Source organism: Danio rerio, chromosome 4 (genome assembly GCF_049306965.1).
Source record: "Danio rerio strain Tuebingen ecotype United States chromosome 4, GRCz12tu, whole genome shotgun sequence".
In the NCBI taxonomy this organism is placed as follows: domain Eukaryota; kingdom Metazoa; phylum Chordata; class Actinopteri; order Cypriniformes; family Danionidae; genus Danio; species Danio rerio.
Window position 1 is genome coordinate 24,483,849 of NC_133179.1, and position 22,261 is coordinate 24,506,109.

General features: G+C 33.3%; 1 protein-coding gene across 51 annotated transcripts in view; it reads right to left on the reverse strand.

Moving 5' to 3' along the window:
* Window positions 1-1,557: 1,557 nt before the first annotated feature.
* The window catches only part of celf2 (cugbp, Elav-like family member 2), a 430,922-nt gene continuing 410,218 nt past the window's right edge, over window positions 1,558-22,261 (reverse strand). For 7 of the 51 annotated variants that reach the window (XM_073945704.1, XM_073945675.1, XM_073945663.1 and 4 more), the window contains 5 exons: window positions 20,642-20,764; window positions 12,324-12,503; window positions 10,569-10,712; window positions 7,922-8,087; window positions 1,558-6,226 (listed from right to left, as the gene is read on the reverse strand). In XM_073945704.1, coding sequence (XP_073801805.1) covers window positions 7,960-8,087; window positions 10,569-10,712; window positions 12,324-12,503; window positions 20,642-20,764 — 575 coding nt within the window. In that variant the 3' untranslated portion in view covers window positions 1,558-6,226; window positions 7,922-7,959. 51 annotated transcript variants of the gene reach the window in all.

The window sequence follows — 22,261 nt, forward strand, 5'->3', positions numbered from 1 at the left end:
GCAATGGACGTGAAGTGGCTTTTAGAGGCGCAAGACCACTCTTTTGGAGTCCAGACAGTAAAAATACCAAACCACTTTGACGATGGACTTTGGCTGAACGAATTTATGACCAAATCAACATTTCAGATGTCTTCAGATTTATTTCTTATTGGATAAAAAGTTTATCCTGCTCATTTGTGAACATTTTAACTTTCATTTGCATCTTGGGATTTCCATTCAACATTTTTAATGTGAAATTTAAAAATGCGCATCGGACCAAAACATAGTGCAAACAGGGCTTGAAAAAAAGCGAAGCATTTACATTTTGTGGCAGCACGAGGGTGAGTAAATGATGACAGAATATTTATTGTTGGGTGCACTGTACCTTTCTTTAATGACTACGCAATCCTGGCTAAAAGCCTGCACTGACTGGTGTTTTCAAAGCACTCTAAGACTTAATTATCACTTGAATGGCTTGATAATTGATTTGGGACTCTCTGGTATCTCTGTAGGGATGCAGTGGACACATGGACAGCACATAGTGGATTGGGACACAGACAGAAGGACAGACGGGGGCCTCGCCCAGAGCAGCGGTACAGTACAGAACAGTGTGACTTGACAGTCAGCACCATCATTTTTACACTACAAACATGTAATACTTGACCCCAACATTGATCAATTACTTGTTTTTGTTGTAAAAATTTAAGTTTAGACATTACAAACCACAAGGCTGGGGTGTTTTATAAATATAACACATATATATGGCTGTCCATCTACTGTTACAGCAAGTTGGGCTGCACAGAAATATACATATATAAATCTGTATGTATATTTTCCATGTTTGGTGACGAGACTGAAATTAATCGCAATGTAAATCAATGAAAAACAAACGGAACAGAAATAAAGGGATAAAGAAGAGAGACGTGAAACACCGGAGGGTTGCGTGAACATTTGTACAACATCGGACAGGTACTGGAACACCACGCCACAGAGAAAGAGACGAGTATTAGGAAAAATGGTTTAATATCGGAGACAGAGGCAAAAAACTGCATCACACAAGAACATACATTTACAAAAATAAGTCTGACTGTTCCAGCTACACAGTTAGGTTAACAGCAAAGACAGAGAAACCAGAAAAATCTAAACAGCTAAAAGCAAAGTCCTCAAATTACTTTTATCTTGTTTGTCAAACTAATACATTTATCCACTGAAGGTGACTAAATACTTCTAAGTCGTCTAATCGTCTTTATCATGGTGACTGCACAATACTTAACTAAATGAAACTTACCGCTGTTGTAAAGACTCTTTGTAAAGACAAAACCGTATTACGTATTTATAAGCCAAAAGGAAACTCCTCGACCCTCTTTCCGAAAAACGAACAAACGAACAGAAGAAAGCAAGGAAAGCAAATATTGATGTGAAGAAGAACAAAGAAGAGGAGGCTAAAGATACCAAGCCAAAGTTCTCCTAAAAAATCTTTATATCAAAACCTAACGTTCTGGATGCCAACTAGAAATCAAACTCGGGAACCAGTCGCTGACGGCCCCTGGCTGGGGCCGCGCAGCCTGTCAGAAATAGTTTTTTTTTTTTTTTTTTTTTTCCTTTAATTGCCAGTATAAAAAGTTCCACTGGTACAAAAGGCATAAGTACAATCAGTGATAGAAATAGGAAAGCCTGCTTTTTTTGTACTTTTTAAATTCCCATCCAATGACAGATTTCCAAAGTGTTGTCAAACAAACATGTATCACGCTTACATAATCCACTGAAATGCATTGACTTTGGCTTTTCTCAAGACAATACTTAAAACTATTTAAATCTTTTTAGAATCAAACAAAATGATATTAATCTACAGACGACAAGCTTTTGTTACGGCACGTTAGATAAAACACATACATTTCCAAAAAACTTGACATAAGCCAAAATGCAAAGAAACTACACATCTTTTTTTTGTCCTTTAAAATACACTTGTTAAATAGCACTTAAGAGAAAGAAAGAAAGTAAGAAAGAAACAAAAGAAACAACAAACAGATCTCAGATGCGTGTGGTGCGGAAAACCCCTGAGTGAAGAGTCTCAGCGAGAGCTCCTGCGACTTTGTGCTTTGCTAAACATCCAACGAATATATGTGTATGTCAAATTGTGAAAGCTTTACCCTGTTTGTCTTAAGTTGATTGTGATTAAATGTGCTGAGCGAAGCAGAATGTCAATATCTGAGAAGCCCCGAGCTGAGGTATAAGCCGAACCGCAGTGATATTGAGGATATGAGGTCAATCGAAGATGTTTTTGACATTTTTTTTTTTTTTTTTTTTGCTTGATTATAATTCCTCACTTTCTTTTGAACATTTTAGGATGGAAATACTACCTTACTGGGTAAGCGAAAAGATTCTTCAGTATTAATACTGTCCGGTGCTAGTGTGCTTTTATGTTTGTGCTAGTGGTCTTACAATTTGGCAAAAAAGAACAGCATATCTTAAACCGACTGACTTTAACTTCCCAATGCGAAATGCACTCATTAAGGGGAAATTTATTTTCATTATTTGGGACTCATTCGTGAAACTCAATCAGAACAAATGTTTATATAAACCTTTCTTTAAACCATTCATACATACAATGTAAAAAAACGTAACAGTTTAGTTTCAGAACATAATACAAATAAAATATATTGTTTATGTGCAATTTACAGAAGGTCTTTCTGCATATGTGCCACGATTTCATTAGAATTGTCATAGCTTGCATTTTAGGTAATTTACAAACACATAATACATCAACTTTTCTCCTTGAGCGGGAAAAAAAATACTTCAAATTGTTGTATATATTTTACGCAACACTCAAAAAATCAGGTTTTTGGTTCAAACTACTTACCACAATTCTTAAGTTTTTTTTTTTTTTGGAACAACTTAACTGTTTTATATTCAATCCACTTAAATTTATAAAAACTAAGTTGATTACCTTAATCGATTTGTGTTGGGACAAAATTAAGGAACTGGGTAGAACCCAACATTTCTTACTGTGAAGATTTATAAAATTGGTGGTTTTATCAATGATTTATATAGAAATGTGTTCTGCGTTTAACATTGAAAAAAAAAAATCCAGAATCTTTTTGCGTATTTAGAATTATTCACACAAGACAAATTTGACGTAAATATGTCCTGCTTGTTTTTCCAGATAGTTTACTCAAATTCATGTGCATGGCAATTTACATTCGAATAGACACAGGTTGTAATTCACGCGATGATTAAGAAAATATAAATGAATTGTTCTGTTTGTGTTCAAAAAATGTACGTACGAACATAAAACAAATTTGCGCAAGGCTGGTTTTACAAACCATTTATACAGAAATACATTCTGTTTAGGGCCAATAATTTGAGGAGGAAAACATTTAAGAACATTTTATGTGCTCAAATTTTACTTGAACACAACGGTATGGTTTTCACAAACAAATTCACATGTTTGGAAATTTCAGAAAGAAGGATGTTATAAATATTCTGATTGTGCTTAAAAATTTACATAGAACAACTGTATACAATTTATACAAGTCCGGTTTACATAGAACTTTTTGTACAAGTTGTTTTACAAACAATTTAAGGAAGAATATTTTTCTGCACAATATCTAGTAATAAATTCTGTCATCTAAGAATGATTTTACAGGAAATAATTGATTCATACGAAAATGTACTTTTTACTTGGCGAACAATATATAGAAATTTGTTCTAGTTTCACGAAGGAGTCCCTTACGTTTTTAACCGGCACACAGTTTGGCAGATTTAGATTTGGCTTAGGTTTTGAAACAACAAGGACGACAAACAACCAATCACAACGAAGACACACACCTGTATTCACACACATCCAGACACCCTTGGCACACATTTGAAATGTGCAGCAATGAATTCCAGCCCATTAATACTGATCAAAGTGTTAAGGCAACGGCAGAGCTTGGGTATAAAATAGTGCTATAGAGTGAAGTAAACTGGTCTGACGGGGGCTGCCTGTAAACTACGTTTGTAAACAATATTATTTTTGTTTTATGGGCCGTTTGAACGATGTGTAAACGTTTACAGCAAAGTGCTACAGGCGCTATTGCAAACCGTGGATCACACTGAACTACTTTGGCTTCAGGACGAGATTTGGTTGTCCTACGAACGTAAAATTGTCCTGATAAAGGCAGCAAAAAAAGCAAGACTACACGGAGACGTTTTTAACTGAACTGTAATGATTATTTGTGTAACGACGAGGCTGTCACGATGGTCAAAAATTACAATTCACAGAAATACGTCAATATTTTCTCCCATCACATGGTAATTTCTGTCAATTTTGGGCCCCCTGTGGTGTAATTGGATCTACGTGTATATGTGTGTGTGTGTGTTCATAAGGAGAACTGCTGAGACTCAATCTCAGGGGCTCACATACACACACCGTCAAAGAAAAGAGGGTTGTGAGGTCAACCTTTAGCACAGGTGTGTGTATGCGTGCATATGTGTGCTTACCTGTGAATGTATGTGTGTGTGTGTGTGCGTGTGTGCTTGTGAGAGCGATTATGACACATGGGCACTTTTTACATCTTTACAAATAAAGAAAAGAAAGAAAGAAAAAGCAAAAAACATGAACATTTTCAGGCAACAAGACCACAGAAGAGCAAGTTAACAACCTTTTTTTTAAAATCTATATCTTTAAATATGAGGGTTCCATACAAAACACTTACGTAATAAAATACCCATGTTATCAAATAATTTCACAAGTAAAACACTGAAGCTGTAGGCAGGATGTACCGTCAGAATTTGGCACTAAATTCCACTCATCTTGTTTTTTTTCTTTATAAGAAAAAAAAATCACATTTTGCTGAACAACATAACACATCTAAATATTGTTTCCCACAATAGAAATAAAATAATAGAATGACATAGATGCTTCACAAGCCGACACTGTAACTTTTAAGGATTTTTATATAGCTAATTACCCAACAAGAAATTTAGCAAAGAGGGACTCCTATTTAAAAGAACAAACAAACAAATAAACAAACAAACAAAAACTAAACAAAAAACGAGAATAAAAGTAAACAAACCCAAAAAAACAAACAAAATTAGTAGTAATTGTACTTATGAAAGGCTTTGTCTATTGTTCAAGTAAATTGATTTTTAGTCTTCTCTTTAAAAACATGAGACAAATAAGACTGTTAGACTTGATGAAACCACGACTTTATCCACGAAAAGCACCGACGGGACCGCGGGTTACACAAACTCTGTTTTTTTTTTCCTCTATACATTTAAACAGTATAAAATATAGGTCATTTCATGTGCATTTAAACCACGGATTGTCTAACTGTAAGTCAGTTCAGCAAAAGGTGTGACACGTAGGTAGCATTTCCCCCCAAACAGGGCAATCTTGTGTGTGTGTGTATGTGTGTGTGTTTTTTTTAATACCTTTACTACTCTAGAAAAAAGTGGTTTTATATAGACTTTAATGAGAAATCAAGCCACTTAAAATGGCCTTATCAAAAAACTTTACACTGCCTGAAAAATGTAAAAACCACGAGCAAGCTCTGAGAGATTCTAATATCGATCAGACAGCTTTTTTTTTTCTTTTTTTATTAAAACTGCGTGGAAGTAGTCTATTCGTTTAGAAACCGACGCCGGTTTCTTACGGCAGGCCTCAAATTAAGAGTGTTTGCCAACAGTAAGTCCCGACGCCAATCCCTGTATTGAACGTTCAAGTTTACGTTAAATGAATGAAACAAAAAACAACATAAAGAGAGAGAGAAACAAAACAATCGGACAAATAAAAACAAACGGAAAAATAATGAACGAAAATACTCATAAATGTTTTGCCACAGGAATTTTTTTTCTTCTTTTTTTTCTATTTTCTTAAAATGATGCTCTGGTTATGTTAGTAAATATACTCTGTCTCTAGAGTGTGAATGCAGCGTTTTCACATTATTATTATTGTATTTTTTTTTCTTTAGTCTTTCCTCCCTTCCTTCTTTCCCTCCCTCCCTCACCAGTTAAAACAAAGCAAAACCAAAGAAAAACAGGAATAAAACAAAGCTCAAAATGAGGTCACATGCGATTTTTTTTTTTCTCCAAAAAAGATCAGGCTAAGATCAAAGTACAAAGATCAGTTAAAAGGAGACCAGATTATGAGCAGGAGAACTCAGAAAGACATCAGAAACAATGACGGGACGATGAGACGTTTTTTTTTTGTACGCCACGTAGACATGCTAGGCAAACGATGAGCATAGAGTCATGGAGATGAGTTCTAGGGAAGAAAACGGGAGAGGAGAGTTACACACACAGCTCCGGCACACAACTAACATCATTAAACCATGAGAACAACAAACAAACAAACATACAAACATACAAAACAAACAAACAACAGCAGCAGCGCTATTAACCAGCGTTTCACCAACATCACATTAGCATTTGATTTTTTTTTTTTTCGAATAATACACAGAATTCTAATAGATTGGCAACACGTAAATGAGGCACTCGCTCACACATTTACAAGAACAAACACACATTCCATCTCCTCAGTACAGACACACACCCAAAAGTATCCATCCCGGTCTGAACCCCAATCCGAGGCCGCAGATGGATCGCCGTTTGGGAGAAACTATTCAGTTTTTTTTTTTTTTTGGAGTGAACGAACAAAAACCAAACAATACGCAATGAAACGTAAAAAAGAGAGAGATTTACACTACGTATGACGAAAGAGAGAGAGAGAGAAGAGGAAGAGACAGGTATGATGGGGACGTGATGGATGGGATTGTGGGAAATGGCAAGAGGGAAGGCGAGAGAGAGAGAAAGAAAGAAAGAAAACGAGGGGGTTTTGTACGTGTCACACAGCGGATGGTGTGGTTTAAGAAGACTACCGGACGAGGCTCAGGATAGAGAGAGCACGACTTTCCAAACCCAATAACTTAAAAGATAATAAATAAAGTCCTTTACTTCAGAGGCAGTAGAAATTTTGTATAAAAATAGAACTGCATTTTTTTTACAAATAAAATTTACAGGCCTGTGGCTTTCTGTAATTTAAGTTTTTTTTTTCTTTCGATAAATATCAAGTTTTCAGTCCCCCATCCCTCCACATAGAACCTAGAATGCTTTATTCTTTTTAAACCATCGACAGATCAAAATGTTTGTTTTTTTAATGCTCTACACAAATTCTGTTGGACAAAGACCACAATTATCTGACGCATAAATTCGGACTATTTTTTTTTGTTCTTCAAAAACAAATAAACAAACAAACAAACACAAACGAAAATAAACATACTGACAGAAAATGAATTTAAAAAAAAATCTAAAAAACAAATTAATAAAATCACTGAACATTTGACGGCAAGTATTTGTTGAGGAAGCTGTTTAGGCAGTTGTTGCCGTTGACTACAGAGAGGCCACAGCGGGTTTAACCCTTTCCTCTCTAGTGCCAGTGGGCCAAGGGTTCGAAGGAGCAGCAAAGCCCTGAACCGACACCAGAGGCCAAAGGGCAAAGGTTAATGTGCATATTGGTGCTTTAATCATATCGGAACCTTCTCTACTTGTCCTTACAAGCCTCAGGTTCACAAAGAGAAACAAATAATACTTTATACATCGTTACTTTCTGCTGTTGTTTTCATCATAGAATGAAATAGCCATTGTATAAATATTTACTTTAAAAAAAAAAATGTTTACACATGACTTAAACGGAATCAAAAAATTGACCAATAATAGCTGTTCATTCATCGCAAGTCATACAAATAAAATAATAATAAATGGCGGAAAATGGAAGCGTTCATGTGGAGGAGAAAAAAAAGAGACCAAATAATAATAATAATACTGTTATTAATTGAAAAAGCTGAAAAGACGGTTTTGGGAGAGTGGCTCCCTCTGGTGGTCAAAGGGTGAAACTCCCCCCTCGTGCACCCCCTCCCCTTGGAGTCCCAGTTTGGTGACCGTGGCAGCAGTGGGGACTTACCCTAGCAGTGTAACATGAGAGAGGCCCTAGTGCTAAGATCAGTACGGTTTGCTGTCGTTCTTCGAGCGCTTAAGTTGGACTTTGAGACGCTTCATGCCGATCTGAAAGCCGTTCATCGCCTGAATGGCGGCCTGCGCAGACACTGGATTGTCATAACTGACGAAACCTGTGGTAGAGGAAAGACAAGACAGATTTTGATCAGGTTTGAGAGCAAATTACAAATTCTTCTTATTTTAGAGCAACGGTGGTTTTAGCCCGATCTCACAAGGAAATATAACTTTTTTTTATGTATTTTAAGAAAGAATACCTCCATACTACAACCAAACCATCATGGGGGATTAGCTTATTGTACTAAAATGTATGAATGAGATTATAAAAATTCATACAAATTAGCCACTAAATCAAAAAGTTACACTGTAAATAAATCCTACCTGCTTTAAATTTGAAAGCTAAATCAAATTAAACTTGAGTTCATTGAACTTATATTATGTTAAACCGACTTAAAACAGCTTGTGACTTATAAAATTAAGTTAAAACATGATTAACTCAGTTTAATATGTTATAATGACCTTAAGACCTAAATTCTGTCATGACTAATTGATCATATAATATTTTACACTGTATGAATTGCCATAAGATTGTGTAGTCGGTTCCCAAGTTGAGAAGTTACCCACTATGATTTACCCACTAGATTTATGACGGGTAAAATTAGTTACATATACAATAAAACATTTATCAGTTTGATGATAAAAAATATAAAATATTGACAGTTAAAATGCTTACATTTTTATTCAGGTTATCTGCAGTTTACACTGAGTCAGATAAAAAAGTCTAAGTTATGCACTAGTGAAAATATAAATGAAAATGAACCTATTGTGCATTTAAAAAAGGCTTAAATATCTTTCAAATCTTAGTAGATTTTGTTCATGTAAAATCCATTGTTGTTATTGTCATTACTTTAATCTTTACACAATATTTGCTATGATTAAAAACCTAATAATTGTTTTTTTTTTTTTTTTTTTTTAAATCTTGTCAGCTAGTTATTTATTCTTTAATGGTTTTGATTATTAAAATAATGGTTTACTGAAACCAATGTTTTAGACCAGGGATGTCAAACTCTAAAACTTAGAACTAAAAACTTAGTTCAAACCCTGCTCCAACACACTTACCTGTAGGGTTCAAACAAGCCTGAAGGAATCAATTAGTTTGATTAGTTGTGTTTAATTAGGGTTGGAACTAAACTGTGCAGGGCTGCGGCCCTCCAGGAATTGAGTTTGACATCCCTGTTTTAGACAATGCATCTCTTATAGAAAAAACACAAGTGTCTCACGAGCTTCATGTGTTAAAATTACAAGCAAAACATAGATGGAATGTGTGGTTTTGTAACATACTCATGTAAAACATAATCATGTCATGTTTCAAAACCACGTTTCATGTATGTTTCACTTATGATTTTAACATGCAGTCCATGTAGATTTTCCTGAAAGGGTTCACTAAAACATTGAATTTAATAACTAAAATGATTTATATCTATTTTTTCTGCCATTTAGATAGTTAGTAGACATTTATGAATAAAAATGATTGTGGATAGTTCACCCCAAAAAACCTAAATCTGTTTTTTCCTCTGTTAAACATAAAAGAACATATTTTGAAGAATGTTCTTGAAAAATGTAAAAACACATTGGGACGACATGGAGTGGAAGATCTGTGATTGGTCAGCTGGGTAGCAGTGACGAATGTGAGTGGAGGTGAGAGACGTTCATTTCAATTCAATTTATCTTTATTTCTATAGTGCTTTTACAATGTAGATTGTGTCAAAGCAGCTTAACACAGTGGTAGTAAAGTGAAACTGTGTCAGTCTAGTTTTCAGAGTTGAAGTTCAGTTCAATGTGGTTTGATTTTCTCTGCTAAAAGTCCGATCATTAAAGAGCAAATCCATAAATGCGCAGCTTCACAAGTCCCACCATGTGGGTGTTTAACAAGTCTAGAGTCCCACGAATGAGCTCCAGATTTTTTTTCCTTAGTTTTGTTTTTATTTTGTAATTAAAGTTGTCAACTTCTTTTTTCCCTGAATGCTTGTAAGCCTGAGCTATTTCTACAGTCGCATTGCAGGCATTACAACTTAAAACAATAACAAAGAAAAAAGTGGAAGATACTGTAGAAACTCCACTGCAGACAGGGACAGAACACAGAAGTATAACTGCTCACAATGACCAAAAAGGCTTTACAAAACAAGTTTTTTGGGTTGATTTCAATTAGACGTGGATTTGGATTACAATTAAATCACCACAGGACCATGCTGTTTGTCCAAAAAAAGTAGGTAATTCGGCCAGTGTTTTTCTCTTGGGTCGTGAGAAGAAAAAGAAAAAATCCCACAAACATTCTGGATTCAAACAGCTATTCTACCAGTTTTAAATGGCAAATATCCCTTATATCCCCTTGAGAAACAATTACAATCCAGATAGAGAAAATAGCTGGCAGTTTCCAGCATTCTTCAAAATATCTTCTTTCCTGTCCATAACATAATAGAGAAGTCCATACATGTTTGGAAAGAAGTGGATAGTGATTTGACATTTTTGTTTTAGGGTGAACTATCCTTTTAAAAATGCCTGCGGTGTCTCCTCTGTGACTGTCTGTCAGTTCATACCAAAGCACTTGCTCAGATTGGTCTGTTTGTCGATAAAGACTTTGGCAGACACCACGTTTCCGAAAGGCATGAACATCTGTAGGATGTCCTGGTCCCCAAACTCCTGTGGCAGGTGGTAGATGAACAGGTTGGCTCCTTCAGGTCCTGCTCCACACAAACAGAGCATGCACATTTAACAAAGAAGCCACAACCGTGCTGCTGCATTTACAAATCTTCTACATAGTTTAACAGCAAATAGACGCAGTAATAGTAAACAAAATTTGAAACTGATAAGATTACAATTTATTATGCTGTTGTTGATTTATTTATCCTTATAATATTACAAAAGGAATTGTACAAAAAATGCAATAAATTCTGGTTATGCATATCATATTCATAATTCACTATTAGTTAAAGTATTTATGTATATTGTCAGAATTATTAGCCCACAATGCCCCCCCCCCCCCTTAGTTTATTTTTGCCATGATGACAATAAATTAGACTATTGAAAATAATATAGCTTAAAAGAGGCTAATAATTGTGTCTTATATATATATATATATATATATATATATATATATATATATATATATATATATATATATATATATATATATATATTTTTTTTTTTTTTTTTTTTTAAATCAAACACTGATTTTATTCTAGCCAAATTAAAACGAATAAGACTTTTTCCAGAAGAAAAAAATATTATCAGACATACTGTGAAAATGTCCTTGCTCTGTTAAACATCATTTCATCATTTAGGAAATATTTCAAAAAGGAAACAAAATTCAAAGGGGAGCTAATAATTCTGACTTTGACTGTATATAAATATAAATGCTTAATCAACTGCACACTTGAAGCGCAAAATTACTTTGTTTTTTTACATTTTTGTCATGTATATTTTTCCAGATCTGCTGTGCGACATAAATGAGCTATATGTATGAATTTTATAATTAATTTACATCTATGTAATATGAATTTCTAACTAAATGTTTACTTTTACAAAACAACACAGGTTTTCAATGAATTTTTTAAACCATATTTTATAATTCTTATAAAACTTTATAAGGACAACACTTTAAAATATTACTGTCTAATATACTTTAGAATCACAAACCATTAAATAATTACATGTCACGTGTCATAATATGATAACAAATGTGTACAGAATGTTTTTATTCATTGCCTCTGTGATTTTTAAATGGTTTACATTTTATATATTTGGATATTTATAAATCACAATAGTTTGCTTATTATATACTTTCCAACCCATATCAAACACACCTGCCTGTAATTATCAAGTATTGTTCAGGTCCTAATTAATTGGTTCATGTGTGTTTTGGGAGGGTTAAGCACTTTCGATTTATAATATAGGAATATAATAATATATAAAACCAATTATTATAATTAATACATAAAATAAAGACAACTTGAATTTTAAACTAAATAGTTAACATTGCTGGAAAAAAAATACCCTTCTGATAGTCAAAATATAATTTGCATTTTTATATGTGTTTTATATTGCATATAATTTACTCATCATCCACTTCCAAAACTGTTTAAACACAAAGAACAAATTTTGAAGAAGACATTAATTTCCACAAGCCATTGATCCATATTTTCCAACTATGGATCTCAATCTCTACCATTATTCTTCAAAATATCTTCTTTTGTGTTCAAAAGAAGAAAGTACCCCTTGAGGTTGAGTAAAAGGAGAGTAAATTTAGATTTTTGTAAAACTAGTTTACATCTGCGTCTGTGTGTGTGTCATACCCTCTTTCTGGCTGCCTGCAGCACTCTGTTGCTGCAGTAGGGACTGGCTGTAGAGGGTGGGCAGGGCGGCAGCCGCATACTGTTGGATCCCTGAGTAGGCCTGTGTGAGAGCGTCCATAGGCCCGGCCGAACCGTTACTCAGACCTGTGCTGCCCAGCCCGCCATTCAAAGCCGCCATACCTGAGAGCATGTGAGCAACTTTACATAAAACCCAACAATAAAGAAAAAAGAAGTGCTCTTACTCGTTAGCATTTGAACTCGGGGTGTGTTTCTACAACAAAGCACAACACGACACGCACAGAACACACACACACACACACAAAAATAAAAACCAACGACACATGGAAACGTACACTGCTTGTCAAATAAATCAGTCAGTAAGTTTTTCAAATGCTTTTAAAAGAAACCTGTGCCTACCAAAGCTGTATTTGCAAAAGCTATACAAATATTATCATCATTTAAACTAACCGTTTTCTTTATCCAATGTAGTTTCAGTCTTTAGTGTCATATGATCATTCAGAAATCATATTTACTGTGATATTCTGCTGCTCAATGTATTATTGATTGTATTATTATTATTATTATTATTATTATTATTAAAAATGTATTAATATTATCAGTGTATTATTATCAGTTTTTCAGGACTCGACTCTAGAAGATTATTTCAACACATTTCTAAACCAAATATTTTAATAAATTTTAATAAATTATTTCTTTTATCTTTGCCATGATGACAGTACATAATATTTAAAAAAAGAAATGCTTAAGGGGTTAATAATATTGACAATAAAATGGTTGTAAAAATGTAAAAAAATATTTAATTCTAGCCAAAATAAAACAATTGAAAAAAAATATTATCAGAAATACTGTGAAAATGTCCTTGCTCTGTTAAATATCAGTTGAGAAATTTATTTATTTGTTTATTTGTTTGTTTTCCCAAAAGTAAATGCTGTTATTGTTATTTTGAACATTATATTCATCAAATAAACCTATTTAAACATCACCAGTGATTAACTATCAATTACAATTATTCATAATAAAACTATTATTTCTTTTTTTATTCCATCTTTTTATTACATTTTAACTATTAATCTCAAAATACATTTTAACAACACAATACTAAAGAAAGACATAAATAATAAAATAATTATAATAAATACATAAATAATAGCAATCATATTAATAATTATATATATATATATATATATATATATATATATATATATATATATATATATATATATATATATATTTTTTTTTTTTTTTTTTAAATAATAATTATATAATATATAATTAAATAATGATGCTAAAGATATAAATAATAAAATGATTATAATAAATAATAGTAATAATAATAATAATTAAATAAACAAAATGACAATATATAAATAGATAAAATAATGGTAAAATAAAATACATAAATTCAATAACGACATACCATAACTCAAAATACAGCTTAAAGAAACATTAATAAAATCCAAGTAAGGAGTCCAGACTTGATAAAAAGCCCCAGTAGACATATGAATGACACAGTTACGGAATTTTAAGGGAATGATTTCCCCAATAATATTGTGCCACCCTTTCAAGGATGAAAGGTTGTCGCTGATCCAGTTTATTAGTATGTTTTTTTCCTAGCAGCAAAGGCTAAAATGTAAAATAAACGATTAATGAGTTTGTCAGGCAAACGTCCAACCGGAAGACCTAAGATCAAAGATCAAGGATCCAACTGTCAAACGAATGGCTAATAAAAGTAACAACTTTTGACCAATAAGCGCTAACAACAGCACAATTCAATAATAAATAAGTGTTGTCTCCCACTTCCACCTTACATTCAACACAATTACTACTAAATTTACTTCTGAGAAGTGGTACAAGTGTAATCTATGAAAAATTCTTAATTAAATAGATTTGGTCCTATAACAGATCTAATCTAGAGTCCAGATTAGATCCCATTCCTCATCTTTAATGGTCAGCTGACGCTTCCCCTCCCATAAAACTAATATTTCTGAATGATCTTGTTACCATGAAGGCTGTAATAATGATGTTGAAAATTCAGGATTGAATCGCAAGAATAAATTCAGTTTTAAACTACATTCAGTAAGCAAACAATCATTTTAAATACAAAAAATATTTCACTGTTTTTACAATTTTGTTTCTGCATTTTTGATTCAGGAAATGCAGCCTTGGTGAGCAGAATTGTCTCATTTTAAGAAATCTCACTGATCTCAAACTTTTGACTGTAACAGTCATTGAAACGGCAGAACCACAAACGTCACGCAGGACAATACATCATAAACGCCACCCACTCACACACACATATACACACACACACACTCACACAAAACACAAGATAGAGAAGATACATAATATACTGACCGGTGTATGCAAATGAGGAGCGTGGCCTAAACATGCACACTAATGTCACAATAGCAGCACGAAACGACCCTCAGACACACAAAACATCTGACCAATCACCTTTTTAACCTCACACTGCGGAGCGCTACGTTAATTATCTCGTTATTTGTGTCAGCAGTCTGTGTATTAAAAAGGGGTTGTGGGGAAAACATTAAAGGCTTTTAATAAAATACAAACGCATTAAAGGCAGAAGCCCAGCCTGCAGAAACAGATGCAAACGTGCTTCGGGGAGTAACTTCTGTAAACATACGGGCATCGGTGCCGAGAAACTCTTTGGGATTACTGTTCAAAAGATTTTTTATGTGTTTGAAAGATGTTTTTCGCTTATCCTTAGCAAGGCTACATTTACTCTTAAATAAAAGTGCAAATAGAGTTTAAAAATAAGATTAATTTAAACAAACAAACAAATAATATATATATAAAAAAGTTAATATAAGTTAAATATAAAAAGTTTTACAAAATGTAAATAAATAAATGAAACAAAAAATCTTAAATATAATTAATTCAAAAAAGTGTTGGTTAAAGATGTGATGTTTGAATTATGCATCTAATGAAATTATATTATAAATAAATAATACAATTAATTAATTACATTATTACAAAATATTGTATTTTGTTAAAAAGTGTAAAAGAGTTTAAAAATGTTATTAATTTCAACAAAAAATCAAATAAAAAAATTATTTGAAAAGTTTTACAAAATGTAAAAAAATAAATAAAACAAACATAAAAATCTAAAATATAACTATATAAACAAGCAAATAAACAAAAAATAAATTAATAATGATTGAACACATAAATAACTAAATAAATTAATAAATTATTTAATTAATAGTTCACTATATTGTTTAAAATATAGTATTGTGTTAATAAGTGTAAATAGAGTTTGAAAAATAGATTATTTGAACAAATAAACCAATCAATTAAAAATAAATTTGAAACGTTTTACAAAATGTAAATAAGTAAATAAAACAAATCTAAAATATACTAAATAAACAAGCAAATAAACAAAAATAATTAATTAATTAATGACTGAATAAATAAATAAATAAATATAAATGTGTTGGTCAAAGATGAAATATTTGAATTATGCATCTAATAGAATTATATTATAAATAAATGAATAGAAAAAAAATAAATAAATATTAATTTATTATTTATTTGAAAAATCTTATTATATAGTGCTAAATAGTGTAAATAAAAAAACAAATAAAATAAAAATAAATTTTAATAGTTTTGCTAAATAAAAAAAAAAAATCTATAATATAATTAAACAAGCAAATAAACAAGCAAAAATAAATAAATTAATGATCGAATAATTAATTAATTAATTAATTAAATAAATAAATAAATAGAAGGGGGTCAAATATGAGATATTTGAATTATGTATCTAATGAAATTATAATATAAATGAAAATTAGAATTAGAATTAATGAATTAAGTATATTATTTAAAATAAACTTATATTTACGGAAATAACTTTTTTTCTTTGTTGGAAATTAATTGTAAATATAAAACCAAAAATAAAAATGAATGTGAAATTACGTCCAAAATAATCATCATTTAATTTAACATATATATTTTTGCAAAATGAAACAAAATATAAATATATTTAGTCATTATATTTAGTGGATATTTAGACGGAATATTTAGTGGTCATATTCAAATTTATTATACTCATAAAATAATAAAATTAAAAATAAAAAAATCACCCTCATTGGGTGTTTCCTGTAAGTCTGATATGAAGTATAATTGATATATTGAGTATATATATATATATATATATATATATATATATATATATATATATATATATATATATATATATATATATATATATATATATATATATATGTATATAATAAAACAAAAAAAAATAAAAAAAATAAAACAAAATAAAATAAAATAGGGGTTTTAAAGGGGGGGAAACTACACCTAAAGCCATGTAATACTGAGGGTAGATTGCACCATAATCTTACTACAAGCACGATCCACCTGGAGCAAGCCGGGGTTTAGTGTCTTGCTCAATAGCACAATGGTTATGGATCAAAAGCACGTCACAGTTGACTTCCAGCAGAGATCAAAAACACCAGCCTTTCTCAAACTGAGCTTTACCTTACATTGGTTACAAACCTCAATAACTTAAGTGGGGCAAACTTGTTCAAATCAATTTTTTGACTTCAGTATTCAAATAATCTGTCATTTATTTCTAAACAAACTAATTAATTAGATGTTAAATGCTTTCATTATATCAGAAGCATCAGATACATTACAATATAATGTAATAAAATAGTTATTTTTTATTTAAAAAGCTACTATATGGAAATAAATATTCATATTGCTTAACAACATGCTCAAATCGTCTTTCTGTGTAGAAGCAGTTGTCTACACGTAGTGTGTACAGACTATAAATCATGCATAAGTGTGTGTGTGTGTGTGTGTGTGTGTGTGTGTGTGTGTGTGTGTGTGTGTGTGTGTGTGTGTGTGTGTGTGTGTGTGTGTGTGTGTGTTTATAAAGACTGATTCATGAGTATTTACTGACTGGCCTTTTGGCTTGACGGCCTGGAAACAATAAATGATGAGCGAAGTGCTTGGACGGCCAGATCCCTCATTTATCCAGCAATAATTACAATGCTGACCTTTTATATTCAATTACACAATACAGCCTCTTAAATGAGCACTGGGAGTGTGTGTGTGTGTGTGTGTGTGTGTGTGTTTGTATGTGTGAGAAAGAGTCATTTGAATGAATTTAAATTGTAGGCGTTCTGTTGCAGAGAGCTTGATTTATAAAACTGGAAACCTGGCTGAAAGGTCAGCGGCGGTGGATAGAGATTTTGCCCGTGTGCCGAAACATTGACATATACACATGCACAGGCTACACTGATCTTTCGCACGCCTATTCATACTAATTATGTTCCGCAACGCCCATTAGGTACATTCTATTAGAAGATGAATAGCGCAGGTCTTGAATGCTGATTTGTCAATATAGCTGTCCAGTCGTGGAAACGTGCACAAAGCTAATGTGCAACTGTCTACCAGCTACTGTGTGTATCATTAGACTCACATAACCTAGCTTAACCTAACTTCAGGGATACTTCAACCAGAAATAAAAAATTGTAATCAGTTACTAACACTCATATCATTCCGAACCTATTAGCTAGTGATTTGAGCCTCTTCATTTTTTTGTGAAACTGCAAAAACATTCTTAAACATAAGTTTGACTGCAGGTTTTAGGTAAAATGAACACTAGGGGGCAGTATGACGACAACAACTTTTGCTCCTTTTCACACTAATGATATTTACAGGGTTATTTAGCAAAATATCAAATAAATACCACAACACTACTTAACAGTGTCTATTATTTGTAATCAAATATGTTTATTTTTCTCTATCTAGCTCTATATGGACAATTTTTCCCATGTGGTCAGTTTGCTCGGTAGTTTACTTTGTACAGTGCTATACTTATGATGCAGGGGTTCGTGTCTGGTGAGGCACACTTTAACAAGAGAGATAAAAGTAGTGTAAAATCAAGGTTAAACTATGTCCTCGTGGTGCATTTTTCTCTTAGGTTTGCTTTTGTAAACACTATTGGTTGGGTTTCGAGAAGGGTTTAAGTCAGTTGTTCACAGGCGACCTGTCTGATAAACCCTGCCCTCATGGACGTTTACAAGAAGCACATGTATATAAAATGTATAACAAAATGCGCATTATTTAACAGCGCCCTCTGGTGGATTTGTCACATGCAATAAACCATACGCAGAGCAATGTATGATTTGTAAGGCTGAACCATGTTTTAATGTTTTGGGTGAATTAGGGAGGCCAGTTTTGTTACAACGAGAAAATGTAGAGAAATAAATTAATATCTAAGTGCAAATGTAATATTCTCATTATATACAGTGATCCCTCACTATAACAGGGTTCACTTTTTATGGCCTCACAATTTCATGGATTTTTTTTTTGTGCACTTTGACATGCTTTTTTTTCTACAGCGCATTGTGGTATGTGTCCTCACTAGCTGTAGGCCATTGTCACTCAATCCTCTCTGTGCCATGTCGTCCGTAAAGTACAAAATGCGTTCAGTTTGCCAAGTTTACATAAATCTTTGATCGCTAGCAGTGTGACTCTGAAGTGCTGTACTGTAACTTCTGGACATGCTAAAGAAAGGTTAAAGTTACGCGGCTGTAGGGCGCCATTACAGAATAAATAAATGGTTTTGATCTTTGGTTTCGTCTTTAATACTGGAATTAGTTTTCTTCAAACTTTGAGATTGTTTAAACGAGAGAAAAGTGTGAAAATGTTAATAAGTATATAAAGTGTGTAGTGAGGGAGTTTACAGCCTTAAAAAATCTATAATAATTGTAAAAATAAAGCTGATTACTTTGTGGATTTTGCCTATTGCAGGTTATTTTTTAGAAAGTAACTGCAAATAACGAGGGACCACTAATTAGTTTCCACTCCAGTTTGGTGTAGAAATATAAACGTTTAAAATGTGTCTATTATAAAACCTGATTTTTAGACTGATTTATTCAACAACTAATTAGTAAATGAGAGATCATAAACAAGTATGGAAAAAAGTGCAAGAATGTCTGGGTTAATAATACTTTATGGAAATGAATGAGAATAAATATATATTAAGGACATAGAACTACAATAAAATACTGTCACGGGTAAAATGGCATGTGTGGTTACTCCTAAGGTGAGAAGACTGTCACTAGATGGACAGGAGTGTCAGAAGTCATTCCAATATTTATTGTGCATACATAGGTCAACTTAAAGTTGAAGATTTAGAATGGCAGAAAGGTTTTTAATTTGTGAAAGAAATTTCACTTTTGGATGAACTAAACCCTAAAAAAACAAGTCTGTGATCAATTTATTCACCTTTACAACATTCCATACCTGTTCTAATTCCTTTGTTTGATAAGGATATTCATTACTGTGAGTATTTTTGAGTTGTTTTGTTTTCATTTCTGGGTGAACAATCCCCTAGTATACATCAAACAGCATCTTCTATCTCTTCAAGTCTAAAATCCTTCAAACTCCAATGATAAAACACATATACACAACATACACACACACACACACACACACATACACACACAATAGCGACAACACAAGTGCACGTCTATAGAAACACCCAGAGCAATGGTTTAGCGGTGTGTTAATGTGTGAAGATGCGGCCAATTGGTGCAAACACACTTACAACTACAAGTGATGGACTACATTTGTTCTGACTCAGCAAATGGAATTGATCTGATACATTTTGATTCAATAATGAGCCATTTTACAAACCACACACACACACACTTTCAATATATTACCAAAATAATCACCCAACAAATTATCACTGATGCTCAGAGAGATGCCCTTGTTTTGTTTGCCCTTTAGAATAAATTGAACAAAAACTTATTGAATCTTTGATTCTGATTGGCTGATGTGGGGTTAGTTTCAGATAAATGTACAGCTAAAGTAGTTCCAGACAGTTATTGACTGCATTAAACTTTCATATCACTACTGCAAACTATTTCAGTTATTCTACAGCAGACAAAAAGTCAAATGAGATGAGATGCGTAAAAAACTAGTCCCAGCAGTAGTTTGAGGACAAAAATCTGACAAAAAAATTGATATACAACATTTCAAGGATATCTTTAGGGGTTGTTATTAGGTGTAAGCAAAATAATTGACCCAGTCCATTAAATTATTAGAAAATAAATGCTATCGTTATGACCACATCACCACCTCAGGTGTGCATCGTCTTCTAATAATTCGATAGCCTGTCATCAATTCTTCCGCACATAGACTATGTGTGTGTTTAGGAGACTGCGGGCATCTCTTTGAGCAGTGGTTGACTGGTATGAAGTGATGTTTCATGGATTGAAATGGAGAGGCAGATGGACGGTAGTACTCACTGTTGACGCTACCTGCTAGTGCATTAATGTTATTGAGGCCCACGGTGGCCCCGGCCAGACCCTGCAGTGTCCCCAGAGAACCCAGGGAACCCATGGCAGCGCTGGAGTTTGCTGTGGAACCTGCTGTGGGGAAAGACAGACAGAGTAGGAAGGAGAGACAGATGGAGAAATGGAGGAGGAAAAAAAAGAGAGATGTTTGAATGTACATATACAATCGCTGATGATACTGGAATGGTTAAAGATACATATATAAAAGCATTAGTGGTGGTACACAGAGGGAAGGAGGCATGGATGGATGATTGATTTGTGGATAGTCGGACTGGGCGGGGTATTAAATATTCAAGTAATGTGAATATCATTAAACTAATTTTGCAATCCAATTTGTTGATGAGCATACTGTATCCCATTGGACAAATTAAACTTGCTTTCATCCCTAAAGTGAACTTTGGACCAGTACTTTGACCGCACAACATGGTCCTCAGCAAAGGTTAAGGTTGAGCTTTTGAATCTTTTTAGTTCCTTTTGATTCTTTGCTAAAGATGTTTTGGTCAATCCAGAGTGAGCTTTCAGTCCAAATTACTGTAAGTAATCCTTTTAAACATCAATACACTGTATGCCAACACTGATCCTTACCCTGTTCATTTACTTCTGTTAGGATAAGGTCAAATGTGACTAAGCAGCAACTTTGAAATGTTGTAAATTGTAGGTTGTTCTCAAATTTTGATTACCACTGTATAGATACATTTCTTATCATGCAGTCTTAATGAAGTAGATGAGACTGGATGAATAGATGTCCGGGTGGATAGATATATGCATAATACTTGTTTGATCCCTAAATGGAGTACCTTAAAATTGCAGAAAAAAGGCAAGAGTTCTCGACAACAACGTTGATTATTGCAATCATGAAGGTAACGATGCTTTTACAGAAGGGCAATGCAATACAAAACATCCCTTAAAACAAGCAAGAGTATGTAAAAAAAAAAATTTCCTTCATTTGCCTTTAAGCAAGTATGAAAGAAATTCTCAAGTTTCAGAGCGAGAACCAACGGTAGAACCATGTGCCACACTGTCTCCTGGTTTCAGATTCAGAAATGAGTGGAGCACGGTTAAAGCCAAAGAGCACAACAACGTAACGCCACACATATTGACACATTCTCCCAAACACAATGATGAATATGATGACTGAACCGTGATGAACGGTACCAAGGAACTACAATCACAAACACACAAATACACAAGACATTGCGATGAAGGACATTTAAACACCAAAGACAATGAGGAACTCAACTAGAAACGAAAGAAGGGACAACGGCGCTATGATGCAAATGATACCACTATCGAAGATGATGTTGATGTTGTTGATGATGATGATGATGGGATGGCCTCTGGTTACCTGGGCTGGCCAGGGCTCCCAGGGACCCTGTGCTGGAGGTCAGGGCGCTAGCGGTGGACGGGCTGGCCGAGCTCTGTGCTGCAGCCGCTGCTGCTGCTAGAGTGGCCAGATTCTGCAACTGCAGAGCATTCATACCTGAAGAAAGAGAAAGTGTCAATGTCTGCGTGCGTGTGTATTGTGCATGATAAACTAGAGGGTTCATTCATGTGCTCTTCAGAATACTCTAC